Source organism: Amphiprion ocellaris, chromosome 22, assembly GCF_022539595.1.
Source record: "Amphiprion ocellaris isolate individual 3 ecotype Okinawa chromosome 22, ASM2253959v1, whole genome shotgun sequence".
NCBI lineage: Eukaryota > Metazoa > Chordata > Actinopteri > Pomacentridae > Amphiprion > Amphiprion ocellaris.
Genome location: NC_072787.1, coordinates 20,955,612 through 20,979,706, shown reverse-complemented (window position 1 = coordinate 20,979,706; position 24,095 = coordinate 20,955,612). Strand labels below are relative to the sequence as shown.

Here is a 24,095-nt window from a genome sequence, read left to right as displayed (position 1 = left end):
CTATCTCCACCAGCTACGAGGAAGTAAACATCCCAAGTAAGCGTGGAAGGTTTGCTACCACATCAGCTCCGGACTCAGCAAAAATAATGTAATTGACACCCACCTACATAAATTAGGCGAACTTGTCGGGTTAAATATAAAAAGCCACTCATTTATTTATAAGGGGAAATTTGTTGCACGTTCTTACCTCAGTTTTGCATCCTCAGGGGACTGTTACGTCACATTTCCGAGGACTTGGAAATGGTCTCCCTCAGGCCACATGGATGTGACAGCTCATTGCTGCCGCTCTTTTGTAGGAGAGGTAGAGCCACTGTTGGGCTCAAGTAATTCTCAGTCGGGCCAGTTTGATCCTTTTGTTTGTTTTGCGCCAAACCCCAGACAATTACAACATAGGACAGACTCTCTGACATTCAAAGTGTCAAATCAATGTTCTTCCCGTGGTATATTATATGTTGCGATGGGGGAGTTCAATAAGCCAGACAAAATGTTCCAAAAGTATTCATCTCAGAATGCTTTTCACCATGTTGTGTGCCTTTTCTTAAAATCGATATTATTGCTTTCACTGCACAAAGTAACCATAATCCATCACCACATTACTTTTGTTTAAGCCTGACTGTGTGTTAAATTGTAATGGGTCTTTAGAGTCCACATCCTTAATTGTGATCAATATCTCAGCATTGTATGAGTTGCAGATTTACATACGTAAGAACCATTCCTTTACCCTTGAATGACCAAGAGTGGAGCTTTTCCACAGTGTTGTTGTGTTAAATTTTCAGCAAAAATCATTGCCATCTCTCATATTTTGGCAAGAAAATTTCAAATCTCTCACGTGTTTTGTGTATTCTTCTCTCTCTCCTCCAGCCTTTAGATTTTGAAACAAAGAGCAGCTTTTCTCTGAGAATCGAAGCCACAAACAGGAATATTGACTCCAACTTCTTGAGTTTGGGCCCGTTCAGCGACACAACATCAGTCAAGGTGACAGTGGAAGATGTGAACGAGCCGCCGGTCTTTTCCACGCCACTTAGCAAGATGTCTGTCTCGGAAGACGCCAAAGTGGGCACCTCAATCGGGAGAGTCTCTGCCCACGACCCAGACACCTCTAACAGTGGAATCAGGTAGGAACCGATTAGAGATCGACCATTATGGGTTTTTTAGGGTGCCACTTATTGGTAAAAAAGACCGATAACTGATGTTTGGAGCTGTTATGCATTCAATGTCATGTTTTACCAGCATGCCACAGCAGGGAACCTGTCATTCATAACTTTGCTTCTTCATTACTAAGGGTGACTGTAACTGAATGTCAAATCGAAATAGGAGTAATTAAATAATCTCCTCTGTTTATGTGGGATCAACTTAGATTGATCAGTTTGTTTCTTACAGCTATGTCTGCTGTTCTCTATTTTCTTAATCTGTCACTGTTTTATAACTTTAATGACCCACTAAGGTCCATATCTTAAAGCATTATTAATCACTGTTTTCCAGACTTTCTTTCAAGGTAATTTGTAGCTGCTAGCCATTAGCATAGCCTTAGCCACTGTGAGAGAAGCTAATTTCCTGGCTTGTGTTTCTTGTTTAGTTTTTGAGGCTACAGAGTGATGAGAGAGAAATAGGAGGCTCCATCCGACCTGAAAGAATGCATATATTATCGATAATCAGCCAATTAAAAAAACAGTAACAATGCCAATACTGATAATTGGGGCCACAATAATTAATAATTGGTCTGTCCTTAGAACAGACTGCTCATCTACTATTACATAAAGAAAGAAATCTTTGATTCTCTTTCCTCAAATTCTCCCCCCAAAAGTCTACTTTAATTGACGAAACTTACTTCAAATATCCCCATAAATTCAAACAAAGGGGTTAATCCACCCCAGATTGTCTGCAAACAAAGAACCCGTAGACCCTCGAATGTCCCTGTGTGGCTGTCACAAAGACAGTGCCAGATGGTGGGAGGGCCAAGGAGTGCATCATTTGCAAAAGCGAAATGCCATCTTGAACAAGAGAAGGGCATTCCTGCAGGAGGGTCAAGGCTCCGACACTTGTGCCGTGGCATTTATGACTCAAAACAAGCGCTCACATTGTCAATCTGTGCAGTGTCACTCTCGAGATCCCCACCTCTTCAGCATTAATTGAATGAATATTGTATGGTATTCATGCTTGGTCTGTTAGGATTGTTAGTAATCTTAATCAGAAAATCAAATTACTGCACCATTGTAGCTGTAAATTGCCTCTTTTTGCTCCTGTGACTGTTATCAGCCTCTGCAATATATTTCCCTACATCTGTTGAAATTAAAATTATTGTGGAACTAATGCAGCCACAAGAGTCAAATTACACTGCAATAATACCCTTTGGATATAGGCTAATTGAAGTTGTAATTTTCCCCAGAAATATGACTTGCTGTGTATTGAAAGGGTTTGATCAGTGTTGTGTGCTGAGGGACGAGTAGACAGTGTTCAGTTTTGTCGAAATTTTAAAGGGTTTTGTTTCACTTATATGCCATAAAGTTCACTGTTGCACAGTTTGGTTGGAGAAATATAATCATAATCTTTCCTTACAAGTAGAAGAAATACTGAAATGTCAAATCAATACCACTATCCAAAAGCAATTTTTTTTACAAGTGTGTCGTTTGTGTGTGTGGTTGTGTATTTGTGTCCAGATATTCCATTGACAGGAACACAGACTTGGAGCGCTTCTTTAATGTGGATGCTCTGAGTGGGGTCATCAGCACAGCCAAGCCTCTGGACCGAGAAGCCAACTCGGTCCATAACCTCACCATCTTTGCCATCGAGAGCCGTGAGTTTACCCGCAGCACAGCACACGCTCACAGACCTGGTTGTTCGGTCAGAGTCGACCAAGCCCTAAACCCCTCCAGTGGTTATCCAGTCACAGCTTAGCAGCTGCACGTAAGAACAGAAAACCTCTCAAACTTTAGTTTTCTCTGCGTGTCAAAGTTCACGGGGCTGTAGTGGTTAGTTTTGGTCAGTGCTCTTTCCAGAAATCAACCACAACAGAGATCACATTTCAGCTGCAGACATACATTGAACAATAAAGCGTCCCACATCATTAAAAATCAAGATCAGTACATAATAATGATTTGCAAAAGTGTCTTCCAGTAAAAAAGATTTGTATTCCTAAAGTTACCGAACAAGACTAAACACTGCAGTTTAGACCCTGTAATGTCATTCAAGGTGTGATCATACCTAAATAATTTACATATAAAGGGTCAAGCCCTACAAAATGATATAGAATGCTACTTTGCTTGACTGTAATACATTAAAATTCAGGCAAAAACCTTACAGTGTTATTAATTATTAACTATGACCTAGCTCATGTAATGATAAAGCTACCTACTATGGTATTCTAAACAGAATTTACCCTAATATAAATACTGTTGCTACAGAAGTGATGAGCAAATGATTCACACCTTATATCCCCTGAATTCATTTAACAGAGATATATTGGAGGGTGTGAAGGATCTCTGGGTGTAGTCCTGTACCTCCATCCTGATGGTGACTTGTATTAACCAAAGAGAAGGTGCGATTGCCTGAGCTTACTTCATCACTGCATTCTACATCTTAAAAGTTTGGAGACCGGTGTCTGTTACAATCTCTCCAAAAGCAAAACACGTGAGCGAAAGTGTGAGGAATGAATTTAAATTTGGAATTTAAATTGATGTTAGCAGCTCTGTCCCGCTCTGTATTGGACTTAAAGGTAATGTGCTATTTTGGAGAAAGACTGCTTATATTTAACATTAGCATATTTAGATAGGAAGGATTAGATTAGATTAGATTAGATTAGATTAGATTAGATTAGATTAGATTAGATTAGATTAGATTAGATTAGATTAGATTAGATTAGATTAGGTAAAGTTAGATTAGATTAGATTAGGTAAAGTTAGATTAGATTTGATTAGATTAAATTTGATTATATTTGGTAAAGTTAGATTAGATTACATTAATTTAGGTAAGATTAGATTAGATTGCATTAGATTTAACTTTATTTTATTCATTGTACAGATAGACAATGAAATACAGTTTAGCATCTAACCAGAAGAGCAAAAACAGCATTAAAGTGCAATATTGTATGCTGCCAATCAAAAGTTTGGGGCCACCCAGACAATTTCATGTTTTCCATGAAAACTAACACTTTTATTCATGTGCTAACATAACGGCACAAGGGTTTTCTAATCATCAATTAGCCTTTCAACACCATTAGCTAACACAATGTAGCATTAGAACACAGGAGTGATGGTTGCTGGAAATGTTCCTCTGTACCTCTATGGAGATATTCCATTAAAAACCAGCCATGTCCAGCTAAAATAGTCATTTACCACATTAACAATGTCTAGACTGTATTTATGATTAATGTTATATTCATTAAAAAAAAAATGCTTTTCTTTGAAAAATCCGGACATTTCTAACTGACCCCAAACTTTTGAACAGCAGTGTATACAGTATGGTAAATACAGTATGTTACAGTATAAACAGAATGAACAAAGCACTATGAACACACTTATATAGGAATATATAGATGTGGCTACAGCATGAATTACAAGTGGAGATAAAAAGTGGTATGGGCAGTAGAAACAATATATATAATATGTGTAGTATGAACAGGATAAACAGTGTAAACAGTATTAGTGCTCTGAGATGTACAGTACATGTACGAATGCTACATGAACAATGTATAGGATATGAGATGGAGCATATATGTCGTATATACACAGTATAATCAGTATAAACATTGCACACATCTGTCAGATTTACCATCATCCTGCCTCATTTCCCCTGATCCTATGCACAACCATAAACATATACAAGACTTACTGTAATATTGTTATGTGTTTCCCATTTAAAGAGACAGACACAGAACAGACAGATACCATCACCTCAACCAACTTTACCTGAGATACCATTGCATTATACATACACAGTAGTTAGTCCACATCCTAGTAACTCCTTCTCTTGTCTGGACAAGTCTGTAAGCTGAACAGCCAGAAGGGATTATGTCAGGATTAGCATGTTTTCTTATCATATGCTTTAATACTAGAGCTAGCGTTGCAGAGAAACGTCTTCAGCTGGACCAGGAAATCTTTAGGTCGTCTATAACACTTAGTCTGCTCATGAACTACAAATCAGACTTAGTGCATAATACTGAAACATCAAATTAAGACAAAAAGTCAGATACACATTCTAGATTTATTCTAATTTAAGCAAAATATACCAAACCAAAGGTAAAATCTAAATGTCTATACCACTTCACCTATTTCTAGGAGTTTTATTTCCTTGTCTTTTAGTTATGTTGTTACTTAAACGTGACCTCAAAGTTGGCAATAATTTAATCTAACCTTTTAAAACATAATTGTGACAAATCTTAATTTGTTTAGTGAATAAAAATAAGGACCTTTAGGCCTTTAGGAACTACTTTTAAAGCACATATCTGTTGGTTGATTGTCATACCTTGTCAATTCTTTTCAATCATTAACATCAGGTACATAAGTTTTCTGCTGACATGTCATTACATAATCATATTTCCACATCTTTTATATAAATTGCACTGGCCCAACTGATCACTCTCTCAGATCTAGATGGAATTAATAATCCTGATGTTCACCAGGAGGTTGATTTTGCAGATTCACTGTGTTGTTTTTGATTAGATTAGACTATGTTCAGTAGCAAAAGTTTATAAAAAAAAAATAAAGCAAAATGTTAGGAACTATTATTAGTTTTTGACCTGCTATCATTACATCCGTATGCATGTATGTCTAATTTTCAAAACTTTTTGTGAAGGTTCTGCAATACTTTGGTACAAAACCTGTGTTTACCTGCTATTTCACTGGAATTAACTCGCGTTAGTAAACTCTATGTCTGAAATCATCCACTCATTCCCTAATCTCTATCTAGAGACTACTATACAGTGAACTATGTACCAAGCTCCTCTGCAAAACAAACATTTCAGACACTACTTCAGTCTTGGCACTATTAATTCAAGCCTCACTGTAAATATACAATATAACTCATGCATTTGTCTCTGCATTGGGCTACACATATAGAAAAGGTATATTCTGTGGAAAATACGTCTTAACGCTATAAATACATTTAAACACTATTAAATAAATGTCAGAAATGAGCAGAAATGCCACCAGTCCTTAATTAGCTCTCTCGTCTGTCTGCCATTTACCTTTGAAGCAATGCATGATGGTACATATTGCTTGGTTAGTGACCAGCGGCTGTAAATTATTTTTCACTGTGCATTGTGGGATACTGTGAGTGCACTATATAGGGTGAAACAATTAACATAACTTAACATTTGGACAGTGCTGCAAAATGGCGAACACACTATATGGTGCGCTTTATTTTGGACACAGATTGTGTATTTTGAGAAAAGTCAGCGATTAATTGACTGGGTGCAATTACAGCTAATTGTCGCTTCTGTCTGGCTGCTGATTGGTCTGTTAAATGTGCTGCTGCCTTCCACCTCACTGTCAGTCCATGGCAACAAAATCCACAGAGAAATATTAGTGATTGTTTGCAAAGTAAATGACTTGAATTGTGTCCAAAAAAACTGCTTACAGTTGCCGGTTGGTCCTTTTAAAAAAAATTTTAAAAACAAATGAGGTTGCTAAGCGTATCTAAAAAAGTTACAAATCTCACCACACATCCAAAAATGTTGGCAGCATTAGCTTAAGCATGATCTGGTGAGTGTGCTGACTATAAATGTTGTGTCTTTTACCACACTATAAGCATAGAGTACTTTTTTATTACCACCTTTAGAAGATAATTGTTTTAAAACAAGGCAGTTTTCAATCCAGTCAGGGAGCTAATGATGCTTTATTTACTACCTAGGTATTAAATATGCTGCAGATAGCTGTAATTTAAAAATGGGCAGCAGCTTTTATCTACCCCTCCTAGAAATGAAGGACTTACTACAAGGTTTCTTTTGCAGGGAGGAATTTTTGGTGCCCCAAAAGAGGTTTCATCAAAGGAAAATCACCACTGATGAATACATTCCATATATGTACACTTGTTTTTAATCAGTTTTGTTAACAGGTGCTTCATTTACGCAGACAAAATAGACATTTTTGTTCTTGAAATGGTCAGAAATATGAGGAAAACAGATAGATTTCGGTCAAATGAGGTAACACAGACTCATTACTGTACCCAGACAGGTCATGGAGTGTGTAGTCACCCCCAAAGGCCCGTTCTGAGCCACAAAAACTCTGTATTGTTTCAAAAAATCTGCCGCTGGGGCTTAACAAACTGTCAGTTAGCTTGTTAGTGTCACTAAGACGGAGTACATGAAATCGTAGATCCTCTCCGTCCTGTTATCCGCTTTATAATGTCCCGCTGTCTTCTGTGCCGTGGACACAGTACGGTGTGGAGTTGTTGGGCTTGTTGCAGTGCTGTCGGGGAATGTTAATTCACACACAGGACGGCCGTTTTGACCTCCATGTCTCCCTGAGCCGTGGGGACGAGATGCTGACTAAGGGCGGGCGATCTCACCCACGGGTGAACAATGTTAATGTGATGTGAAGAAGTGCCGCATGCCTTTTTGTACATCTGTCAATGGCTCCAAGGACATGAACACCTTTTTTCTTTTCTTTTTTTTTCTTTGCATTCCTGTCATTCCGCTGCCATCACGCAAACACAACAGACAACAATCAGCGGCACACTGAGCGCTCGAGACAGCTGCGTCGCATGAGTATAAGTTAAAAAAGACAGCCATCCTGTCAGCCTTGCACTTCCTCTGCTTTCACATCTTCACACTGTGTGAAAAAAGGGTGTTCATTTATTTATTTATTTATTTATTTTTTATTCACTTCCGAAGACCTTTTTATCCTCTTTTTTTTTTTTTTTTGCTTCAAAGATGTGTTTTTATTTACATCTAAAAGCACACAGATGCGTTACTCGGTTGATTCCCGCGTGTGAGTGCTCACCTGATATAGCAACAAAGCGAAGGCAGCATGTAATAATAGCCATATGAAATGTCACAACAGTCCCTCCTGCATGAGGTACTGGCTTCTGACACGTAGTGACACTCGGGCGCTGTTTTCAGCTCGAGACAACTTTGGGTTCACAGACTGGCAACAAAAATCCACTGCCCTGCACTGCCTTATGACAGTATTTATAGTAAATGGCTTCTTTGTAACTGGAGAGGGTGCAGGGACTCTTTGGCGGAGGGATGTTGTGCATTTCAGCTGCAGTCACTCACATTTCATCCGCTCTGCCCGGACCACGCCAACGACAACAAGTCTGTGGCCCGAGGCTCCACGCGTCCTTTTTATCGCCATCAAATCAGCCGGCCCCCGAATGTCAGAGCGTCATCTCTGGCCGGCATTGTGGCGACGCCAGGCTAAATCATCGTCTTGCACTCACGCACCAGTTTAGCCATCAGTGTGTGTCACGCAGACGGAGGCGCGAAGCCCTCCCCGCGCAAGATTCAGCCTCTCCTCCCCGACAACAGCGAGCCCCAGCGCCGAGTCTAATCACTCTGGCTGATCCTCAGCAGAGCGGGTGAGGACGCCAGCTGTTGGAAGCACACTGCATATTTCATTACAGCAGCACTTTTTTCTTCTTCGTCTTCTTCTTCCTCCCTTTCCCTTCCCCCCCGCCGCCCACCTCAACTCCTTTGTGATTAATTAAAACACATGAGAAAGATCAATATTCCATAATTTGGCAGAGCGCATCAACGCAAAGTTAAGGCAGAATGAAAGTGTTCAGGAGAAAGTTTTTTTTTTTCTATGCTGAAATCTGTGGCTCTCTTTCTCTCTTCTCTCTGTTTCAGAGGATCCAATGGAAATTGGCAAAGGCATCGCTCTCATCACAGTGCTGGACATAAATGATAATGCGCCCGTGTTTGCCATAGACTATGAAACTCTCCTCTGCGAAAATGCCATGCCAGGACAGGTAAGCCCCAGGAGCATCTCAGCGGTTGGTCCGGCTTCACTTCCTTTTCTCTCTCGCCTTTCACATTTGCTTGGAAGTTTGACTCTCAAAGACAGTGTGCTGACTCTCAAAGCCATTAAAACTCCCTGTTGTTCCTCAAAACAAGTCCACTGTGCACATGCAATATCCACTCTACAGCTCGAGGTCACCCCAGGGAGACGGTATCATTAGTATGAGACCCATCCGTAAGATTTAATAGCAGGTATTGTAGGTGTTATCGTTCATTAGAGATGTTGCTCTCATTCCATACTGTCAAATCCAACTAAATTAATGGCGCCGCTTGACTCCGCCCGGGGTCTCAATCCACAATAATATCACGGCCTAATGTGATATCTCGTGCTGGGATGGAGTGGTGTTCTGCAGCGGTTTGACTTTCTGTTCTGAAGCCCTGTGTAATTAGATGATCACCACGGAAGGCAGCGGGGCGGACGATGCATCACAATATCATGTGAAGGTAACCAGGGGGATTTCAGGGCTCGGAGGTTTGGTTCGGAAGGAACAGAAGGAAGGGGGGAGGAAAGAGGCTGCACCCGTGCATTGCATTTTCCCTGCGTTTAGCATTTGGCCTCATTGTTGCTAAATGACTTGTGTGTCTGTGGCGGCGATTCGTCTGCTCTTGGCATTTGGAAAATACAATCAGAGGCGAACGGTAAAAGAGGCGTGTAGACCTGAATAAGTACAATTGATCAGAATGATGCATTGTATTGGGAATGGCTATTAGGCCCTTTTAAACATGTTATTTGCATTCATATTTCGGAGTTGTTTGTCACCGCGCTCATGGGAGGGTGAACAAAAATAGCAAATGATTTCATTTGCAAAAATGAGGGACTATTTTTCATGTGTGTATTTGTTGTTTCTTTGCCCTTTTTTTTTCTTTCTCTGTGTGCACGATGCTTGACCACATTGTGACTCTTTTCCCAATGAGGTTAGACTGCCTTACAGTATTCTGGTTTTGCTGCTACATTGACTTTCTGAGGTATTTTTATGTTTGTCTCATTTGTTTTTTTAAACTCACAACCAACCCAGTGAGTTCCAGTACACACAATTCAGCCTACCTTGAGGTATTTTAGGATGTTACTGAATTTAAATGCAATTTGTCATATTTTAGCCCCGGGGCAAAGTGTTTGCTAGAGTGAACACTACCTCTATATTAGTTGCCATCATTATTGAAGAATACATTCTACTGGAGTTGAATGTCTATTTTTGCTTAATGATCCTGCCACTTATCCTCAGACGACTGTTGTTGCTCCCCGATATTAAATTTAGAGCAATACAAGCCAACTATCTATCAATACTTCAACTTTCAAATTCAGCAGATAATTTGTACACTTCTTCCCACCAGCGCCTGATAAATTATGGCACGGAGACTGAAACAAAGTCATTCCCCAACAATCATATCCGCCTGCAGGACATAGCAGCAGCCATTGCCCATGACAGCATCATCAGCAGGAAAAGGTGCAGCAGATCTGTAATTACTCAGCTGAAGCAGACAGATTGCTTACTCAATGCCAGTGATAGCAGAGCTGCGAGGTCCCCCCGAGGTGTAGCTCCAAGCTGCTCTGCTGTAACAAAAAAAAAAAAAGCGAGGAGCTGCCGGTGACGGAGGAGGCCGCTGTCCTCGTCTGTCTGTCCGTCCGGCAGGTGGAAGCATTCAAATTCTGCCTGTGTTGTCTAAAAGCGGTGTAGTCAAAATGAGCCGCTATAGCTTGGAGCCGGTTTAATACTCAAGACGCTCCTGACATATCAAATAGCGTGTACGTGTGGTTGTGTGTAGAAAGCCTTTGTTTTTGCTCAGCTGCGGTGGAATGTTTCAAGGACTTTCTGAATGATTGAGGTGATGAAAGTGGATGCATGCTTCCTGTTTTTACCCAGAGGATTACATCCAGGCTTTTATTTAGTTGTCGGGTTGGCTAGCTAGTTAGCAAGTTGGCTTGGCTTTATCACCTGTAAAGGACAGTGATACGATAAGAAAAGATAAGATGAGATAGACTTTATCAATCCCTAAGGAAATTCTTGTGCCAGATATTGCTCAGAAAAAGAAAAAAAAATCTATGACAAAACATAAGAAATGCAGTCCTTAAAAGTAGAAAACAATAACATTTAAGTATGATACATTACTGAAATACAAGAAGTACATTAAAATAAGGCTAGAATGGAACAGCGTAAATTAATTCTGACAGTTATACTAAGGTAATAAGTAATATTACACATGATAATGAAATACTGAAAAATGAGATGAAAATAAAATGAACATGAAAAGCACTCAGAGAGCGCAGTACTCCGGCAAGGCTGCTCAGTCATTGTATGATTTCTGACGGATAAGTCCCGATAAGTCCACAGTGGTCAGCAGGCAGCTGATGTAACACTGACTTGTTGTCATAGTTACAATGATGCCATGCCGCTATCTCGCAATGATACAGAAATCTTTAACAAATCCGTGTATCCAGACTATAAGTCACATCACTGCCAAAATCTAGTCAGGTGGTCCTTGGTCATTTCTGAACTTCCCCGAAAATTTCATCCAATTCCATTATTCCGTTTTTGAGTAATATTGCGCACAGACAGATTACCAGATGGACAGACAATTGTACGCCGATCGTCCCGTAACTCTGCCATGTTCCTTGGTGGAGTAAATATTTCACATAACATTGAAATTGGTGTACATGAATGCGGAATATTGCACACGTGATCAGAATGTTGCAAATGAAAATGAAATATTACACATGAAATTTAATTATAGCTCGTGAGAAATGAAAATATGAAATACTGCTCTTTGCAAATTGCACATGAGGTTAAATACTTCATGTTGCACAAACTATTAAGAAGTATTATTGCAAATGATAATGATGTTATTGTTCGCATCTAAGTGTCTGATGTTTTAACTAATAATTGAAAATAATGACAGATTTTACAAAAGACACGAAAACATTAACAGCTAATATAGAGGGACACAGTTTGCAAAATACAAGTGTAAAGAAGTAAAAGGACTCTGGATTCAGTTTTATCATCATTTCTGTAATGTCTTTGACTTTTAGTAACATACTGAAGTTCCAAAAACACATTAGTCTTTATGATGTGTATTATTTCACATGTGAAATGTCGAAAAAGGCATTTGTGTTTCTATGAAATTGTCCTTTTTGAGATGAAATCTACATAGAACTCATGTTTTGCATTGGATTTTGTTCATTTCACCTGTGAAATGTCGAAAAAAGAAATGCATGTCCATGTCATGCGAAGTTATAACATGTTGTTACCCCAAGAAATATTCTCAGATAAGGAGAGGGATAAAGTAGAAAACTGGGATATGCATTTAGTATTCTACCTGACATGTCAGACAGCTCTTTGATTTTCATGATGTGTTAAAATACAAAATAAACAATAACAAAAGACAAGTGCAGGTTGTGCTTTTCAGTTGTGTTATGTGATTTTGTGTCATATAACAAAAGCCCATACATAGATTTTCCTGTGTGAAATGTCTAAAAATCACAGGTGAGTTCATATGAAGTTCCTAGATATGTTTTACATGTATTTACATCTGATTTCTTACATTTATTCTGTGAAATTACAATCTCATGTACAATGTTATGAACAAAATATAGGTAGTAAAACTGGGATAGGAGTTTTATATTTTAACTTTCAGATTAATTGTGTTTTTGGTTATTGTTCCAGTTTTTAATGTGTACATGAACCACTTGTGAAATAGTTTTTCATGTGGTTTCTTACATTTCACCTTATGTGTTTCAAATTCCATGAATTTGGATGAGAGACCTGCCTTTAATCCTTTTCCCATTGTTAGACTGAAGGACCACTACTGACAAGAAGTGCTTGTTTTCATTTTTTATTTGTCTCTAATTCCAATTTCTACTCGATCCCACTCAAATACAGCCTTCTGTTGGGCAACACTGAAGCGTACCAGTGGGATTGCACCTTCAGACTGAATAATGAAGGCAGACAAAATGGAAATTTCGTGATGAAATTTACACCCAAAAACACATACAGAGCAAAGGGGAGGAGAGAGGTTGACATTTGAATGCGAAAACGCAGTTTGAATTCCAACTAGGTGTCGGCTGTCTGTTACCAGACAGACGGGGTGGACTCATAACCTGTCAGATACGCGCTCCGCCGCCTTCCTGATTCCTAATTAATTAAAATGCTCCTGTTGTGTGCTGTATGTCCGGCTGTAGCAGTGAACAGTTGGCTGTTCTGACTGTGCCTGCTTTCCTGTAAAGCTTTGTTAAAAACCCTTAGGCCGCCCACCGGCTGTCACGCCCATTGCCTTATTCACAGCTGCGACAAAGATGAAATAATAACATTTGCCAGTTGGGGCCAGGGTTGACTCTGTGGCTCCATAGCGCAGATTAACAGGGAGAGCTGGGATGGAATAACCTGCCATTTTTCAGGCCTAATTAAGGCCGTCTCGTGGCAATGGCTCTCTCCAGAGATGCCACTTGTTACGGATCATCGGTGCGTCTGTCTTCTGCCATAATATTAATTGATATTATGAAGGGGTGGAAGGGGCAGGGGCAGTGGGGGTAGTGAAGAGGGGGAGGATGGGGGTCATGTTGTACAATCACTTCAGTGTAACCATTACATACATGAGTGGACTTGGCATTCTGCTGCCCCCAATCTGCTCTCTGCCCCTCCCTGCACTCCGGTGGCATCTCCCGAGAGATTTGTGAATGTTGTCGAGTCGTGAACGGAGGATTTCAAACTGTTGAAGCTGACTGAGACAGATACTTTATGCAAAAGCAGCTGGTTTTAGTGGTACTTAATTACTAGCGTTTAGCTCCGTTCACAAACACCAGTAGCTGGAGGTGTAGCAGCGGCTGTGAAGCTGAATTGAAGTGCAAAGCTGTGATTGCTGCTAATTTGCGTCGAACATGGTACATCTTAAGGGTCAGGAGTCAATCAGATATGATAGGCTGATAACAGCTGAATTAGCAAACTTCTAATGGTGTCAAAATGTTAAAACACGAAGGAGTCAGCAGTATAATATACTTTTGGTTGCCTTCGCAAAAGAATTAAGAGCATTGTAATTCAAAAATGTATGTTTAGTTTATCTTAATGAAAATATAGTGATAAGACTTTCAAAAACCATTATTTTGATATCGCTACACAAAATATTTAAATATATTTCCGCACTGCTTGGCCTCAGATTATCAAATTCTCTTATCTTTCTGGAATACTGACACTCTCATAATCCATTCATATACAGATAATCGCCCTGTGTTGAAAACCTACCGAGGCCTGTTGTGGAAATTACGCTAAGCTCCCAAATATATGTCGAGGGAAAAAACCCTCATTATCCTTAAATATGAAAACAGAAACACTGCTTGGTTGGTAGATTTAATATTCTATACAATATGGAGAATAAAAGCACATCACCGCATTGGCTTATTTATAACATGGTAATGAACCCTAACACTTTTCCTATTGGCTCTGTGTAAATCGATTGCGAGCTTAAATGTAAATGTGAAACTCTAAGTCCTAATTTCCTTAGGCAGAACACCTTTAACTTAAAAATGAGACTGTGACATCACCTACTAACAATTGTCTCGGTTGCATTAATAAGTTGACTAAGGAGCCTCTTTCAGACTGAAACTCCAAACCTGACAGGACCTCAGATCTCTTTTGTTGACTTGTACAACTGACACATTACTGCAAGCAACAGTCAATCTGCAACTGAACACAACGATTTTGTTTCTCTAAAAATGAGTAAACACATAAGCAACTGATCATTAATAGAAGCTTAACAGATAATGGACAGAAGTTACTTTTTCGGGTCCCCAGTGCCATTGTTGCCAAAAATATTACGCATTGCCACAAGTTGTGTGACCATATGAGATATAAGGTTTATTATTACCTTTCAATATGAGATCAAACTACACAAGGAAGCTGCGCTATGGTTGTTTGTGTTCTTGTTGCAGTAAACAAATGGTTGTTTTTAGAGTCTTTTTACTTTATCACATGATAAAGTAATGCCAATTTAGTAATAATACAAAATCTAAAATAAGTGACTGCAAAGGTGTTGTAGTAGACTGTACAAAGACTGTAGTATAAAGACACCTATATCTGGAAGGTCCAATCACTGGAGAATCAATATCCCTGACCATAGCTACACCATGAAGACAAAAGAACACACCAAGCAACTCTGTGAAAAGGTTATTGAAATCACTTTGACATGAAAGAGTCTTTATTTTGTACATTGTTTTCCCAAATGCCAAAGTAAATCAACTATGATTCAGTGTTGAATAGCAATAAAAGGGGAAAACTTTTCTTTATAGTACTTTACTGTATTTTTAGCCTCTATGAGGATGTTTAGTTTGACACTTATTGTATGCAGTGTTTAATTTGTGTACCAGAAGTTTCCAGTAAGACAGAAAAGGTGCGGAAACAGCATGTCAGGAAAGAGAATAATTAACGATTTGTTTTTGATAATCAACGTTCACAATAATTGGCAGGGGTAGGCATGTACAATCAGCTCCCTTCACTTCCCATCTGTCTGTGGCAATGGAATTAGGGCTGAAAGTTAATTTTACATTTATGAAAACTAAGAAAAAAGGCTAAGAAACCAAAATAAATGACACGTTTTTACTGTTTATCGATCGACTCTGCTCTGTTGCAGCGCAGCACTTACACACACCCACCAGCGCTGTCCATGGTTCTGAAAAGATATCATTATACTCCATCCCAAGATTAAAATAAAATGAAATCAAGTCAAATTTATCCATGCTTCGTGCGTGATAAAAAAGCCCTACGGAGCTCGGCCGGCATCGTCAATAAACAGCAGAGTCCATATCTCGTGTCCGTGCACAGTGTTGATATCACGTTCCCGTGCTTTATTAATTCATGGCCGCACATTATAAACTCATGGCCAGGTGTTGGGGATCTTGTGGCCATGCGATAATATATTACCAGGTAGGGGCTCTGCAAAAACCTGTGAGCATACAGACCACAGAAACCTTTAAGTGCAACATTGGAGGCAGGAATTAGAGGGTGATTGTCCACTGCAGCCCACCCATATGTTATTTACCGTACAGCCTCATCAGTCACCAAACAGCGAAGAAAGTCTTCACGCCTCCGGTCGTCATCCAAATTATCAGTTTATTATAGGTGTTGCATGGAGGTTGGAGATGAAAACAGACATGTCAAGGCACAAGGGGCATGGAAAACATTAGCGCGTGGCAGGCGTACTGTCTGTTCTATAAAAAGACAGAAAGCAAAAATTTAATCTCAGATCTCACCAGGAGACGACTTTAGCCTCAGCAGTTTCGGCTCATTGGGATCACGCTGACAAACAAACGCTGGTGACAAGATGATCCAGGTGGAGAGACAAATGGGCAAACTGGCCTCAGGAAGAACACTGAGATGGGGCATTTTTTGTTGGAACGAAGTGCGCGTATTGATTTATACGTGTGCATTTGTGTGTGGCAGATGTGTGAGTGGGTGCTGCTGATCTGTGAACAAAGTTACGGGTGTCACATGCGGGTGACGTTCAGAGCGTTGATGTCCTAGGAAGCCGTGGAGGAGCAGCGCGGCGGTGAGGGGTGTGAAAAAAAGGCAGGCCCACCAATTCCTTTGTTAACCCCTGGTGACAGCTGTCATATCGCCATGGCAACTAGTGCCACCTATTTGATGCAATGCTTATTTATACTCTTAGTTCGACTTTGAAGCGGCTGGCTTGATCTTATTGTATGAGTCATCTGCCAGCAGGGCTTTAGGTGGCTTAAATGAAAGTCTCTTAGCGGCGGAGTCGGTCGTATCCCAATCACAATCTTACGATTACACTTTTAAGACAGTGTAACGCTTGTAACAAGACTCGAGCTGAAGGAGTGGATTTTAAAATGCAGTGCGGTGTTTACTTTGTCGGTGTCAAAGAGGGGAAAGTGTGATTCGAGCTCGTTATCGCTGGGATTTTTTTTTTTTTTTTTTTTAAACACACAAAACTCTCAGTCCAGCCACGCTACATTAGCTGACATTACTTCCCTCATTATGGAGGCCACATTTCACACTGTCTCTCCAGTCAGAGTCGGCGGCTCAAAGGAAGCACAGAAGCTTTGTGTTGCACTTGCAGTGAATTATGGTCATTGTAGTTCACTAACATACTTCAAGTGTGTTTGGGGAGAATTAAATCTTGATGGTTTGAACTTGAAACCGGCGAAACATTCTGGCTGGCAGGGTGTTATTTGTGGAATTACAGCGAGCGCCGAGTGAACAGTCAGGATTCGGCCTCTGAAGGTTCAGCTCAATCATCCAGGTGGTTCGACGTTTGGGGGAAAACTAAATCCAAATAACTAAACTCCAAAGAGTAGAATCTTCAAACACAAAAAAATAAAAAATCCAAAACAAGAATTTGGCTTCAGATTAAAGGCAGAAGCTGAAGCTCACATCGAGGAGTTGGAAAATTTGGATATCAGTGCAATATCTTAGTGTCTTAGTGTGGAGAATGTAACAACAAAACCAAAACTACCTATTTAATACCAAATTTCTTGACATTTTTTGATACTTTATGCTATTTTAGAACGCACGCAGTTCATTATACCAAACTTCTGCCACATTAGTGTTAAATAAATAGTTAAAAATATATTTTCTGCTTGGATCATGAAAGAATAAGTTACCGAGACTTGAGGATCTGTGCAACTTTGAATGCTTGATGCCTTTTAATACTTAGCTCTAAAGGGTTTGCTGGTTTGATCACCAGCTCTGCTATATTTAAGGTGATGTTTGCATATGATTTGTCATATAGATCCTCATACTGAAGCCAAGCCTTGTATAGATGCATTTGCTATTATTAGACTGTTAATGAGAAGTGTTGTCAGGTGTCACCTGACTGGCTGACGATGCCAGCGCCTTATAACTTTAATGTTGTCTTGTCAATTAACGACAACGAGGTGATAACACTTCAGAAGCACAACAGTAGAAGCTCCATTGCTTTGGGTGTACTTTACAGTTGTTATCAGTCCCTTTACACTCGCATTTATATCACTGTCACTTTGGTTGGTATGTCACATTTTCCTTTTTATTGTTAGTAATGATGAATTCCTATACAGTATTTCCCAATGTAGACCCATAAGATCTGCAAGATAAACCTGTAAATGAAGTAGAAAACAATGCCTTTTTGTCATTTGCAAATGAATCCGATTTTGTTTTCCTTAAAGAGACAGTCTAGCAGTCTACTATATCACATCAGCAATGTTGGGAAGCTTGCCAGAAATCGATTAAATAAAGAACAATCAAAATTGAAGCAGCAGAGGCTGAGATAACATGACTTTTAGTCCCTAGTGTTGGTCGAGTTCCAAAAGTACTGAATTCTACATTTCCCATAATACATCTGGATGGTATCTTTCATTAAACGCTGCCTGCCTTCCAGATTTGACTTTGAAAGTTCACACCACAGGCTTTGAAATATTTGTTTGCATGCATATATGCAGCATCCTTATATTATTATTCTTGTCCATTTGTGTGTTTTATGCATGTTTTATGCTAAATGTGTTTTAAATTGCACATAGAAAAATACCTGAATAAAGTGGAAACACCAAAAAAAATCTAAGCTTGAGTGAAAAATGCAATGAGACATGAAGACACAAACTTCCATTAAAGAGACAAAAAATAGCTGCAGACTAAACCCTCCCTCACATCAATGCCATATCTTTACCACATTTTCTTCATGGCTCTCCATCATTTGACTGTAGCGGATGGTAGAAGTGAAGGAGATGAAAATGCATTTTCATTTGCATATTTTCTACATTCTAAAATTTGCACTGCGTTTGGTTTTGAAACTTGACTAATGAAGTTGACAAATATCCTGACTAGTTTCTGCTGCTCCAGTGAGTGTGTGGCTATGCATCCATCGCATTCACATCTCTGTTTGCACATTCTCCTCCTCCTCCTCCTCCTCCTCCTCCTCCACAGTGACAAATAGAGAAACCTTTGTCCTTTAATATCCTTTTTTGATCTGACTCGCAGCCATGTGTAAACTCAAAAACCCTTTAATTCTGTGATTCATAGGCCTCCTCAGTCGCGCCTTGCGACAGGCACCAGTCGGCTGCAGCTGTTAATGTCTCTCAGCGAGAATTTATGTCTACATCCAATGCCTCTCTCCTCCTGTCTCCTACTCAACCCATTAGAGGATTCCCCACCAAAGGTTTGCTGGAACGCCATGCATCAGAGCCGCACTAATGAAAGGCATTATACATTACAAAGTGTTTGATTTAAGGATGAATTTCAGTCCTTCTCTCCCTCAGTCGCGGTGAGAAATGGAAACCTTCCTGGAGATAAGCTCCGAATCCATCTGCGATATTCAAAGGACATCAAAGGGGTTCAAATTGTGTATAGGATTCATCGTTGGTGTAAGAACCACAAAGAAAGCTTTCTATCAGATGTGAAATTTCCATAACAGAGTGAGAGGCCTGTGAGTTATTATGATCCCGGGATCAGTGGCAGCCGAGCATGCACACGCTGCATGTTTAGGCGCTCGATTGTTGCGTCTCGCCGCCACCGACACAAACATCACTTCTGTCTATATACAGATATCCCAAATGTTCTTGAGCTGGAGGAGATAACCTTTTTGCGTTCCCGTATAAATTCCCCTTGCGCCGCAACAGTAAACAAGAAAAAAAAAACATGCTTTGCGATTACTTTTTCTGATGAAAGAGCAACTATTTTAATTTTGTTAAGAAATGGAGTAAAATATTCATGAATTTTCACCCTGCCTGCCAGTTTTAATAATTGGCAGGATGTCATTTGCCACCTACACAAACCCCTAATACCTGACAGCTTGTAACCAGCAGCATTTAATCACAGCTGACAACTGATAATCCATGTCTCAGCACTGATGGATCATCAGCTTTTATTTTTTCTTCTTCCTCGCCCTTTTAATTTTAATTTTTTTAAATTAGTTTTTTGTCTCGATGCTAGACTCAGAGCTGTTTGGGGCTGGGAGATGTGATAATTTAGTGTGAATTGCTTCTAAGAATCTCTTGGATCCTGTCCACGGGTGCTAGTTGTCACCGGGTTGAGTTTCTAGATTGCCTACAAAGGGATTCAGGAGGCTTGATCTAAATTTATAAGGACACTGCTGCAGTAACACCCACTTTGATGGCCGTCGCTGTGGCTATCATTTGTCGTCCATATGGCATGTTGGTGTGTGATGTGCTTCTCATGTACAGCATGTACTGAGAATTTTTTTTCTTTCTCTCTGCAGCAAGACGCTTGAATTAAACCTCAGTGTTTTTATGCTGAGAGGAGATAACTTGATGTTTAGATAGGATGTTTGCAGGAATAAAGAAAAAAGGTTACAGCACATGCTGGTGGGTGTAAATAAATTGCTTTATTTGGTAATTTGATTTCCTGCATTATTTATAGTTGTCAACACTGCTATATAATAAAAGGCAGTAAGATTCCGTTTAGTCCTGGGTTCAGAGGCAAAATAAAGTGGGCTGAAACAAATAGTATTGGCTTGTTTGACTCACAGATATGAATGCTTGTCTTGCATTGCCTTGAGCAAGAGCAGTTCTTATCATGAGTCATTTTCATTGCTGTAATAATGAAGTAGGAATGGCTGATTGCATTGCACACAAATCTTTTTTATACAAACAGCATCAGCCTAACAGCATTCAGTGGATTAACCAGACGTGTTTCGAGTTTATTGAGTGGTGGTCAAGGCCAGTAGGTCAGATTGTACTTCAGATATTACAAGAAGAAGAATGTATATTTCTTATGGTTCATGTTTCCCTGTTGATGTGCCTCTTAACTGTCTTTTCCTATCAACCTATCTGATTTCTGCTGTTGTAAACCTGCGTTTTCTTTCTCTTTCTAATTACAAACATGAAAAACCTGCTTTTGCTGTATGTGTCAAGTCGACACAAATGCAGTTAAAGTGAAATCTAATTCAACTGTCAGTAATTGCAAGCATGTATGCATTCAGAGGTGAATTTCACACTTTACAAATGTGATCCGGTCCAAGAAAAAAACTAGACCCGGTGCCATGACAGTCTATAGATACTGGTGTGTAGAGCAAAGCTTTGGCACATGAAGAATAAAGATGCAGGGTTTTGTCAAAGGAATATCATGGAAAACCTCAAAGGAATGCATTTTATGGATTTATTTTATAGTGGCAGTGGAGGAAGACAGGTAATGTGAGGTAAAAGAGCAGGAAAAAATGACATGCTGGAAATGTTCCCAAGCAATTGAACCAGAGACTGTGTAGCTGAACCAAAGAAAGTAGCAGAATCTCAGAAACTTGTTTCAACTTAACAATGATCATTATTGGCATTCTTTTATATTACAGAGCAAAAAAATAAATGAATAAATAGTCTATAGTCAATCTACAAAACACATTTTACACTGTGAAGTCTTGTTAGTAATTTCCTTGTATTGAACTCAATCTGACTGAATCATTCCTGGTGTTTGGTTGGCAGACATCTGGCTGTAAAAAAAAAAGAACGTCCATGGTACACAGCAGTTTCTAGAACCAGACAACACACCGCCAGGTTGTCGCCCAGTGTGTTGGAAATACGTCATACAACAATTCACTTAACCCACACTTAATGCACACATTTTCCAGCATCCCTTTGAAGCAGAGATATCTCACAATCTGCTGCCTCACATCAGTCCTTTTTTGTTTGTTTGGTTTTTAGGAACCAACGTGTCCAAACGCTACATATGGTTCCCGCTTTCTGTTAACAATCTGTTCTTTCTGACTGATTCCCTCAGTGTTTAATGTAATACGCTTGAATCAGAGAGTTACAGAAATACTCCATGTTCCTTCCAGGATACTATCAAACAGAAACAAGTTGAGATAATATGTCTCCTTTATGTACAGTAGACCTGTGTGCCTTTGGATTACTCGATTTAATTGCTTTTTTAATTGCATCATTTCTCTCAGCTGCTGAGTGAGCCTTTTCTTTCTAATTGTAACTGTATGTGGCTGATCCTACCTATTTGTTCTGACAAATTATCAGAGCTTGACTGTGTCACGTAGAGGATCCTGTTTGGATTGTCCTATTACCATAGATGAGGGTCTTTATTAAGCATCTCTGATAAACCGCCTTTGCTGTTAAATACACGCCATCCCACAGAGTGTTTTTGCAAAAACAGGCTCTACTAATCAATAGAATTTTGCATTAATCATAAGGTAGGATTGCTTTTATATATATATATATATATATATATATATATATATATATATATATATATATATATATATATATATATATATATATATATATATATATATATAAATATATATATATATATATATATATATATATATATAAAAAAAATAAAAGTTGCAATGGAGTACAAACTCCTCTTAATATAAACAGTTGTCAGTGTGATCGATCTAATTGTGTGTTTGTTCAAGTTGTTGCAGCTGTGTGATTTTTTTTGGACTAAAGTCAAGTTATGCAGAGAAAAACAGCTTTAAGAAAACAAACAAAAAAAAAAAAAGAAGATTCATCACCCCAGAAAGCCTTGTTGAGCTGTTGTGGTACACCGCATTGTGGCTCTACAATGAGTGTATCACAAGTTATATGGGGTTTTTTGTTGTTTTTATTATTTTATTTTTCTCTTCAAATGCAGTTCATGTTTGTATAAAATGCTTTGTTTTGTGGTTTGTGTAAGAAGACATCACTGCTGTCTGGTAGAGATGCACTTTCACCATAAATTGACCTCTTGGTTGTTTGGTAAAGGCTCATAATTGGAACCCAAGAAATAGCCAAAAAAAAAAGGCTATTGAATCTGTTAAAGGGTTAATATTGAAGACACTGAATGTGTTGTGGTCCGAGCTCTGACTGGGATTGAAAATAATCTCTGGAAAATGATTTGCTTTGGAAGAAGTCGCTTCCCAAAAGAAAACACTTCATTACTAAGAGGTTGCCAAGCTCTTGCCAAATAAGCACTTACTGTACTTCAAGAGATGAATGACACAAAACCAAAGCCAAACATTATAAAACAAATCTTTTCCATCAATCACAGTCAGGTCGGTTTCCTCCAGTTCACTCACGCTGCCGCTCGGCCCTTTTAAACAAGATTTATGCCTCCGTGTGCATAAATCCATGGCAGAGTGAAAAGTGATGCATACACAAAGGCTTGATGACAATGCTTTCCTCATGCTGATATTATGAGGGACAAATTCTTACTGCATGCACACATTAAACAAATTTACAGCTCCAGTCGACACCTAATCAGCCAGCGACATCAGATGAAGTTCAGCGAGATAACCGATCCTGAACGTCTTTTTTTTTTTTTTTTTGCCCTCAGGTGATCCAGACCATCAGTGCCGTGGATAAAGACGAACCTCTGAGCGGTCATCGCTTTTATTTCGCCCTCGCTGCACCTGTTGCCGGAAACCTCAACTTCACTCTGCGAGATAATAAAGGTGTGACAACCTTTTCTGTGATGCTTTGATATTATGTTCAGGCTGCATGGTTTTACTGCTTATTCGTGTTTTTGTGGAAGTGTCTCAGGGCATCTACAAGTCTGACGAAGTCTTTAGAAGACTGTGTTTTCTCTAAAAGGCCTTACAAAGTACATAAAGTCTTAAATTTAAAGTCTTAAATTGAAATTCCAAAATCAAAAGAAGCTCTTATGAAATGTTTCTGCGTCTAACTGTGAATTCTACTTAAATAAATGTACTGTAGGATTGATTTCACAGTGGATGCTGGCACACAGGTGGCTCAGTCCTTCCTGATGGAGTTCTGCTCAACATCTTCTATTCCTGTCTTTGATTTATTTTACTTTCCTTTTCCCATCACATCCTGTTTTTGATATTTTGTTTGAATCTTAGTGTGCAGTGGTCTCCCAAATTAATTTTTAAACACTTGTAGTGCCTATCGATTGCATTTGACTTCTATAAAAAGTGATATTTGAATAAGATTATCAACTGATTGACTGTCAGACTTCCAGCAAACTCTGTCACTTCATCCAGTTAGTTTCTAATAGGATCATCGACTCATAACAGGCTCATAAAGAGTCTATTTTAGCAAAAATGGAATAATTCTGAATTCGGTTAATCCCTTCATCCATTTTCTCCTGCTTATCCACGTCTAGGTCACATTAATAAAACTCATAATATCATCAAGTATTATTCTTATACACTGCTAGGTGGTGCTGAAAATGGGATATTATAGATAATTCTAGGTAAGGCT

The 24,095-nt window shown here is 39.2% G+C and overlaps 1 protein-coding gene across 2 annotated transcripts in view; it reads left to right on the top strand.

The window, feature by feature from the left end:
• The window catches only part of LOC111587678 (cadherin-7), a 177,015-nt gene that overhangs the window by 134,681 nt on the left and 18,239 nt on the right, over positions 1-24,095 (top strand). For both annotated transcript variants that reach the window (XM_035942691.2, XM_023297738.3), the window contains exons 7-10: positions 862-1,115; positions 2,658-2,794; positions 8,786-8,907; positions 23,209-23,326. In XM_035942691.2, the coding sequence (XP_035798584.2) occupies positions 862-1,115; positions 2,658-2,794; positions 8,786-8,907; positions 23,209-23,326 (631 nt within the window). The remainder of the gene's footprint in view (positions 1-861; positions 1,116-2,657; positions 2,795-8,785; positions 8,908-23,208; positions 23,327-24,095) is intronic.